Here is a 9,287-nt window from a genome sequence, read left to right on the forward strand (position 1 = left end):
GTGCAAGTGGCTGAGCACTCCACAGACACGTGTACCCTTAACGTAGTTCTCGAGGGATATTCAGCGTGACACAGTGTGACAAGGCTGACCCTTTGAGTTACAGGCACAACAGAAACAGGAAGTAAGAGTGAGAGAAAGTTGTGGTGGAAGAGTACAGCAGGGTTCGCCACCATCCCCTGCCGGAGCCTCGTGGAGCTTTTAGGTGTTTTCGCTCAATAAACACTCACAACACCCGGTCTGGGAATCGAAACCACGATTCTATGACCGCGAGTCCGCTGCTCTAACCACTGGGCCATTGCGCCTCCACAGGTCAATAAAATAACAAGTAACTAAATATGAGGGTGAAGGAATTTTAGTGGTCCTACCCTTCTCCAAAGTTTGTGATCGATACACATGTTAGGAATCATTATTGGACAATGAATGAGTTCCTACGATGAGTGATTACCAACTGAATTACCTCGTCATACAGATAATTGATTGATTTCATGTAAGGAGGGGGGGGGTGATAAATATAATTTACAATACAAATTTGCATTTTCATTTTAGAAGCTATCCTCATAGACAGACTAGGGCCCCAAATTAACAACAGGCTGGAAATTAGCAATCAATATATTATTTAGCTACAGCTGGATGCATGTAAGTTCCTTTCTGGTAACATGCTCATGTATTATAAAAGAGAAAAAAAAGATTATAGCAGTGACTCGATCAATTCCTAGCAATATCTGAAGAAGGAATTTTTATATTCCAAAATATTATATCAGACTATGAATAATTAAATTATAACAGTTATTATAGTCCACTCTGCATTGCTGAGCCATTCAAGACATGTTATATTTCACAAACAATACACAATGCTTCCAGCGAACTACAATACTCTCCTATATATAATTATATAATTGGATGTAAGTGAAGGTGCATTGCTTAGTGGTTAGGGTATTCAGAAGGTCAGGAGTTCAATTCCCGGCAGCATGCTGTGCATTTGAGCAAACACTTTATTTCACGTTGCTCCAGTCCATTCACCTGGTAAAAAGAAAAATGAGTTGTACCTGTAATTCAAAGAGCAAGCCTTGTCATACTCTTTGTCATGCTGAATCTTCCTGAGAACTACGTTAAGGATACGCACATGTCTGTGGAGTTCTCAGCCACTTACATCTTAATTTCACAAGTAGGCTGTTCTGTTCCATTGTACAGATCAACTAGAACACTTGTTGTCATAAACAATGAAAAGTCAGGATATTATATATATATATATATATATATATATATATATATATATATATATATATACCCCACTCCACACTCTTTAATCACACTTCCTTCACAATATCCTGCCACCTATATTATAGCATTTGAACCTCAATGGTATGCCATGACACTTGCCACCATCTATATCTCTCTTTTCCTTTACTCAATCATCCCATTTATATTCTGATCCCTTGTGAGTATGCCCAGCATTTTTCCACCATCTTTATCCTGCTGTCTCCCACTCTCTCTTTCTCTCCTGCACTTCCCTCAGGTTGGGTAACCATGTATTTCATTTGCGGTAGCACACCTGTTTCTGTCTTCATTCCTGAGATCTCTCTCTCTCTCTCTCACCGGCCGGGTAACCTTGTATCTCCTCTACAGCAAGACACCTGTTTCTGTCTCTCTGTCTCACTATAACCTTTCATCATCTGACAAAAGATCACCTCCTCCAATTCCCCCTTCCCTATCAAAAGTGATCTTTTTTGTCTTGCAAGTACTTGGTGACCTTGTCAGTGCAGGTGCCACATAAAAGCACCCAGTCCACAGTGTAAAGTGGTTGGTGTTCAGAAGGGCATCCAGCTGTAAAAACCTTGCCAAAACTGACCTCACCTGGGCTTGTGCCACATGAAAAGCACAATTCCCCTCACCTGTGCTTGTGCCACGTAAAAAGCACTAAGTCCACTCTGCTGAGTGGTTGGTATTAGGAAGGGCATCCAGCTGTAGAAATCCTGCCAAAACAGTCACAGAAGTCTGGTGCAGGCTTCTGCCAGGCTGGCTCTTGTGAAACCATCCCACCCATGCTAGCATAGAAGGGGGACGTTAAACGATAATGATGATATATATGTATACATGTAAGATATTATTATATTATATAATATAATGATACATATACACACACACACGCACACATACACACACACACACACACACATCAAACTGTTTGTAAAACCTTATTTGTTAAATTCTTGTATGATATATTTTTCAGGAATAATGTCTACAGATTCACGACTACTGGTCATCTTATGTATTGCTATCATTACCATTGTCTTCAAGGCAAGTGAAGCCACTGAAACTCATTCAACGGACATAAAAATAGAACCATTTCCTCATCCTCAAGAACAAGGGAAATCTTTAAAATACGAATGCAGCCTCCCACACAAAGAAAACATTACATGGCTTTTACCAAATGGTACCAGGGTTGATGAATTTGACGGTAATCATATTGAGCAGATCTCAAACACATTATTCATAAGAAATGCTACTGTTCAGGATTCTGGTTCCTACACATGCCTGCAGGCGGAAACTATGATTAAGGCCACTGTTAATGTGATCATTTACATCAAATATGACTATTTTAAAGAAGGTTTAATCATTGTTGGTATAAACTGTTCTTTATTACTTATAATTTTTACTTGTTATATTGTTAGATTTATCAGGTCTTATAGAAGGAAATATCAACAAGCACCCACGGATTTAAATGAAAATATTTGAATGCCCTGAGACAAAAAGAAAGACATGGAAGGGACAAACACTAATTACTAAATTGTTAGGACAATGGCATTCATAGAAAGAAAGAAAGAAAAAAAAAAAAGCAATATTTAAAAATTACAGAAAATAAATTCTCACAAGAGGATTTGTTGATATTAAGAAGGTTAATATAAATACAGGATTTATCTTCATTTTCATAAATTTACTTTGTTTTAATTTATCTAGCTTTACTTTCTTGTATTTTCTTTTATTTTTTTTACATGTTTCAGTTATAACACTCTGGTCTTCCTGAGGCAAAGCTTTGAAGGATTTTAGTTGATCATTTTGAACCCTCTAAGCATTCAGGTTAATCTGTCAAATGTAATGCTTATTTATCCACATTGTTTTGAATTAATCACGCATTATCTCATATCCTTGCGATTTCGATATGCAAATGTTTATTTTTAGAATGACATAGTAGGGTAGGTGTGAGAGGCAAGATCTGGTCAGTCCAAACATTAAATAGGTAGAATACCTTGGCTGGATATGGCCAGTTTAAATGCTAAAGGGTCAAGTCTGGCTCTTATTTTAATCCATTTCTTTTCAAACTGCTAACTTACAGAGGACATGAGCATAGAGCATTGTTTTACGAGCAGTATCAACAGAGACACTTGAACAAGCATACACAACACAACTCAAATATGATTGCATGCATATATATATATATATATATATATATATATATATAATATAAATGTATAGATATATGCATATATCCATACATATATGTACATACCTACATCTATATGTATACATACATGCATATATGGGTACAGGACATCAAAAAAACGTTAAACACAATGAGAAACGAAAAACGAAAACAGAAAACAAACTTTTTTCAAACAACGAAAAAAAACAAACAAAGAAACGAGACATGCAACAAAGAGTATATCCCTTTGTCATATATATATATATATATATATATATAAGTCCGTCGTATATATATATATATGTATATGTATATATATGTGTCTGTGTTTGACTCCCCCAACATTGCTTGACAACGATGCTGATGTGTTTATGACCCCATAACTTAGCGATTCGGCAAAAGAGGCCGATAGAATAAGTACTACGCCTACAAAGAATAAGTCCTGGGGTCGATTTACTCGACCAAAGACGGTGCTCCAGCATGGCCACAGTCAAATGACAGAAACAAGTAAAAGAGTATACATATATATATGTATATAATTAAGACATCATAATGAAGAATGGAGAATAATACATCTTCCAAATTTACTTATTGAAGAATTTTCTTCATATTCCACTCCGACATGTGTTTCTGCTGGATAAGTGTCCCACTGTCCTTCGATATAGCAGTAACATGCATTCAGTTGATTTATATTAAATCAATTGCAACTCATTCAAATCTGAAGGTGGACAATCCTAAGCAGTTTTATTTGAGGTGTTACTCACACAGGTAATTTCACTTCACTCACCTGTAAGGGTAACACACACACACACACACATCATAACTAACATAAATGTGGGTTGGCTGATTTCTCCCGTTATACTTTACATCATATGAAGAGAGGGGAGAGAGAATTAAAGAGGGATACATCCAATGAGTAAAGAAATGCTACACACACACACACACAGAGACATGAGAGAAGGATGAGAAGCCTAGATGACAAAGTAGTTATACTGGAGGAAATGGCAGATAAATATGCATGTACATGAATACAGAGGTGACATTGGAACTGGGCGTGGCCCTGTGTTTTCAGATCCTGTCGAATCACCCAACCCAAGCAAGCATAAAAAACAGATGTTAAATAATGAGGATCACACATAAACACGCACACACGAAGAGAAGTTTACTCACTAATATTTTCACATTTCATATCCAAATTAACAGTATATTTGTACTTCTCTATAACATCATCATCATCATCATTGTTTAACGTCCGCTTTCCATGCTAGCATTAGGCATGGGCATGGTTGTTTGGTTAGGAAGCTTGCTTCCCAGCTACATGGCTTCGGGTTCAGTCCCACCGCGTGGCACCTTGGGCAAGTGTCTTCTGCTATAGCCCCGAGCTGACCGAAGCTTTGTGATTGAATTTGGTAGGCGGAAGTTACTGCCACATGTGTATATGTCTGTGTATGTGCTTGTGCCTCTCCGAAAGAGAGAGAGAGGGAATAATACTAATTAATAATTATCTTCACAGATAATTATCATAACATCTAATTTCTTTCTTTTTATGATGTGGAAAGTCTTTTGTAAACGGATGCTGATTAAACATTGACCAATTTAGCTGCTTAATTAAGCTTATTGGTGTTCAAGCATGCCAAGTGGTCTCACAAAAGGCACAAAAATTTATATTTAAACTTGAAGGTTTGTCATCACCAGCAGCATCCAACCCATGCCAACATCCATCCAGGTTGGTATGGGTTGGATGGTTTGATAGGTTTCGAAATACAGGAATGTGCCAAGTTTCAGTGTCTGGTCCAATTAATGCCAACTACTTTACAGAGTGTTCTGGATACATTTTTGCGCTGCTTATACAAGTGAGGTTGCCATGGTAACTCACAAGAGAAAAGAGACTACTTCACTGAGGAGGAGGGCAGGTTTATGCCTGGTGTTGGGAGGTTAATATGATAGACAGGAAAAGGTTTCCTGCTCTACAGAAGATACATGGCTACCTAGTGTTATATAAGGATAGAAAATGGCATGACAATCAGAGCTACTGTCTCTCAGTATACTTTAGAAAAATTACTTATTGACAATTCCTTGTCAATAAGCCTTGTGAATGGATTTAGTAGACGGAAACTGAAAGAACCCTGTCATATATGATTATATATGTTTGTGTGTCTGTGTTTGTCCCCTCCAACATCACTTGACAACCAATGCTGGTGTGTTTATGTCCTCGTAACTTAGCGGTTCGGCAAAAGACACTGAAAGAATAAGTACTAGGCTTACAAAGAATAAGCTCTGGGGTCTATTTGCTCGACTAAAGGCGGTGCTCTAGCATGGCCACAGTCAAAATGACTGAAACAAGTAAAAGAATAAAAGAAAATTCCAGTTCTGTAAGGGTTAAAATTCAAAACTGATAGCACTAAAATATAATGAAAAAGAAAATGAAAACAAAATAGAATGTTAAAAAATTATAAACTCACGTGTTAACACTTTAATCCGCTTGTCTTTCTTCTCAATGCTGCAACAGAAATCACAATTATTTTTATTATGAACAATAGAACATACAGAACAACAATATATTTTTAATCCATAACATCAAACGTTTATTTTATTGAATATCCTGTCAATATTGTGCATTTTGAATCCCAATTCTTTACAGTTTTACACCAGATGTCCATTGTAAAAGAGTTCTGAGCCACCAAGGAAGCATATACAGGGTAACTTGATACACTAGAAACTGCAACCAAATCTCCCTCAAATCACATCCTATCATCACCATCATCATTTAATGTCAATTTTTTTACATGCTTGTAAGAGTCAGATGGGGATTTGTTGAAGATTTTTTCTATAACCAACCCTCACCTGTTTCCCAGCAAGGTAATATTCCACTTTCTGCAAAAACATCTCTGGCCATGGAGAAATGTTACCTTGCTTGGAAGCAGGTGAGGGTTGGCGATAGAAAGGGCATTCGACCATAGAAAACTTGCCTCAATAAACTCTGTCTGATAGATGCAAGTATGTAAAATGGATGTTAAAATGATGAAGAGGAATTTAAATTCTAGAACTTATCTCCCCTGCCTTTCATAAGTTAATACAGTTAGCCATTAAGAAAATGATTAGTTCATTTCACTATTAGGACAATTCTAATTAAAATTTATTGGCACTGCAGCATGAAGTATGGTATCACCTACTTATTAACCTTTAGCACACTGCAGGTGCATAATGTCACCATGTGAGTTTTCTCCCCTGTTGTAACAGGGGAAACAATTGTAGAGATAATGCAGTGTTAAAGGTTAAAAAGACATGACTGAAATACAATATTTTCAGTCTGAATATGTTAGTAAATATGTTAATAAAACATGGTGAGAAGGTAGAAAAAATTCAGTGATGAGTAAAATGTATGACAAGTATTCGAAGTGCAGATATGGCTGTGTGGTTAAGAAGTTTGCTTCAGAACGACATGGTTAGGGGTTCAATTCCACTACATGAACATTCTTGGCTAACATTCTACATTGTAGCTATAGTTCGATCAATACCTTGAGAGTAAAACTGATAAACACAAACTGACAATGTGTGTGTGTGTGTGTGCGTGTTTGTGTGTGTGCGTGCTTACATATGTTTGTGTAATTTTGTATTTCTCCTTGTTTCACTGACTGTAAACAAACAACAGCATCACTATGAACACAAGCAGTGTTGTTTGTTTATAGTCACACACAAAAGCACATCAGGATTTCTCAACATGTTATGTCACCTTTGCAAACAAAAAGTCCATAGCTGTCCTCAGTAGTATAGTGGTAAGTAACTCTGCTTGTCAAACAGGAGACTGGGGTTCGATTCCCCATGAAAGAGGTCCATTTTTTTGGCACTTGTGGTGCTCCAGCATGGCCACAGCCTTAGGGCTGAACTGTATAAAAGAATAAAAGAATTCCTTGCTTTGAAACATGTGATGGCTAGCAACAGAAAGGGAATCTGGCCATAGAAAAAACAAACTCAAAATATTCCTTCTCATCCAGTAAGCATGGGAAAGTGGACATTAAAAAGACAATGGTGATGATGATGATGAGTTAACCGATGATCAAAATATAAATTCTAACCATGGCCACCCAGTTGTTTTTCCATTTTTTTTTTTCAGGTTTAGTGTATCAAAGAACACATTATCCAATGGTCTTTTTTTTTCCTAAGATGATGTGATGATCATCATCATCATTGTTTAACGTCTGCTTTCCATGCTAGCATGGGTTGGACGATTTGACTGAGGACTGGTGGACCAGGAGGTGACACCAGGCTCCAATCTGATTTGGCAGAGTTTCTACAGCTGGATGCCCTTCCTAACACCAACCACTCCGAGAGTGTAGTGGGTGCTTTTACGTGCCACCAGCACGAAGGCCAGTCAGGGGGTACTGGCAACAGCCACGCTCAAAATGGTGTATTTTACGTGCCACCTGCACAGGAGCCAGTCCAGTGGCACTAGCAACGATCTCGCTCGAATGTCTTTACACGTGCCACCAGCACAAGTGCCAGGAAGGCGACGCTGGGCACAGGTGCCATCACGATTTGGTTGCTATTTCTTGAAGGTTGAGTAACTGTGTAGAGGCTCCCTTGTTGACTTCGTGGTTAATATGTGGTTACTGTAGTTTGAACAGCAAGAGTAATTAAGATGTGGTGGTGGTAGAAGTGTGTGTGAAAGAGAGAGTACGACTGAAGTTATGTCATCAGAAGCAAAGAACAAAAAAATGACTTCACTCAATACAATTCACAGAAATATGAATAAATGCACAATAAAAACTTCAACTAACTTTAATAAATATTTTTTCTCAGCAAGCTCCTTCTGCGAGACCAACTCCTTTAGTTTGCTCTTTTCAGCAAAATAGGCTTCAGATGATTCACGGAAGATCTTATTTTCACTCTGAAGTAGAAAAATGAAAAGTCAAGTTATAAATTAGGCATAGCTTTGGGGTTAAGAAATTTACTTAGCAAATTTTCACTTTTCAGTTTCAATACTGGTGTGGAGTCATGTGTGAGTGTCTATGACCGTCACCTCAGATTAACGAATGTCTTGTGAGTGAAATTTGGTAAATGGAAACAGTGTGGAAGCCTACTGGAAAGTTGTTTCTATTATCAGTGTGGTGGATTTGATCTGTTGCCTGGTTTAACACCATCATCTGGGCCATGGTCACCTTGACAAAAGTACATTTTGTTGCAAGCATTCAAGCCAGATTTCGAACCTGAAGATGACCTCTCCCTTTCTCACACCAGTCTTGGAGCCCCTGAAAAGGGTTATGAATACTGAAATTCCTTTTCTGACTTAGCCATTAAAATTTTTTCTGGCATGACTGTATGGTTGAGAAACTCACTTTGCAACCGTATGGTTTCAGGTTCAGTCCTACTGCCAGCACCATGGGCAAGTGTCTTCTACTACAGCCCCAGGACAACCAATGCCCTGTAAGTGAATTTTGTTGAGGCAACTTTTCTACAGCCCAATGTCCTTCCTGTTACTAACCCCACCTGTTTCCAAGCGAAGTAACTTTTCTCCATGACCAGATGTTTTCACAGAAGAGTGGAAGCAAGAGACACTGCCTGCATGATGGGCTTTTCTTCCAGTTTCCCAACAGGAACAATGACATTTGTTTCCAGGAGTGGCTGTGTGGTAAGTAACTTGCTTACCAACCACATGGTTCCGGGTTCAGTCCCACTGCGTGGCACCTTGGGCAAGTGTCTTCTACTATAGCCTCGGGCCGACAAAAGCCTTGTGAGTGGATTTGGTAGACGGAAACTGAAAGAAGCCCGTCGTATATATGCATATATATATGTGTGTGTGTGTGTTTGTGTTTGTCCCCCCACCATCGCTTGACAACCAATACTGGTATGTTTACGTCCCCGTAAC

At 38.3% G+C, this 9,287-nt stretch overlaps 1 protein-coding gene across 1 annotated transcript in view; it reads right to left on the minus strand.

Annotated features, from left to right (window-relative positions):
* The window catches only part of LOC106884374 (putative uncharacterized protein DDB_G0282133), a 52,897-nt gene extending 44,323 nt beyond the window's left edge, over positions 1–8,574 (minus strand). Inside the window, exons 1-3 of the mRNA XM_052966705.1 lie at positions 8,503–8,574; positions 8,200–8,309; positions 5,884–5,921 (exon numbers count right to left, since the gene is read on the minus strand). Of these exons, the coding sequence (XP_052822665.1) occupies positions 5,884–5,921; positions 8,200–8,309; positions 8,503–8,574 (220 nt within the window). The remainder of the gene's footprint in view (positions 1–5,883; positions 5,922–8,199; positions 8,310–8,502) is intronic.
* Between the last annotated feature and the right edge of the window lie 713 nt (positions 8,575–9,287).

Source organism: Octopus bimaculoides, chromosome 3 (assembly GCF_001194135.2).
Source record: "Octopus bimaculoides isolate UCB-OBI-ISO-001 chromosome 3, ASM119413v2, whole genome shotgun sequence".
In the NCBI taxonomy this organism is placed as follows: Eukaryota; Metazoa; Mollusca; class Cephalopoda; order Octopoda; family Octopodidae; genus Octopus; species Octopus bimaculoides.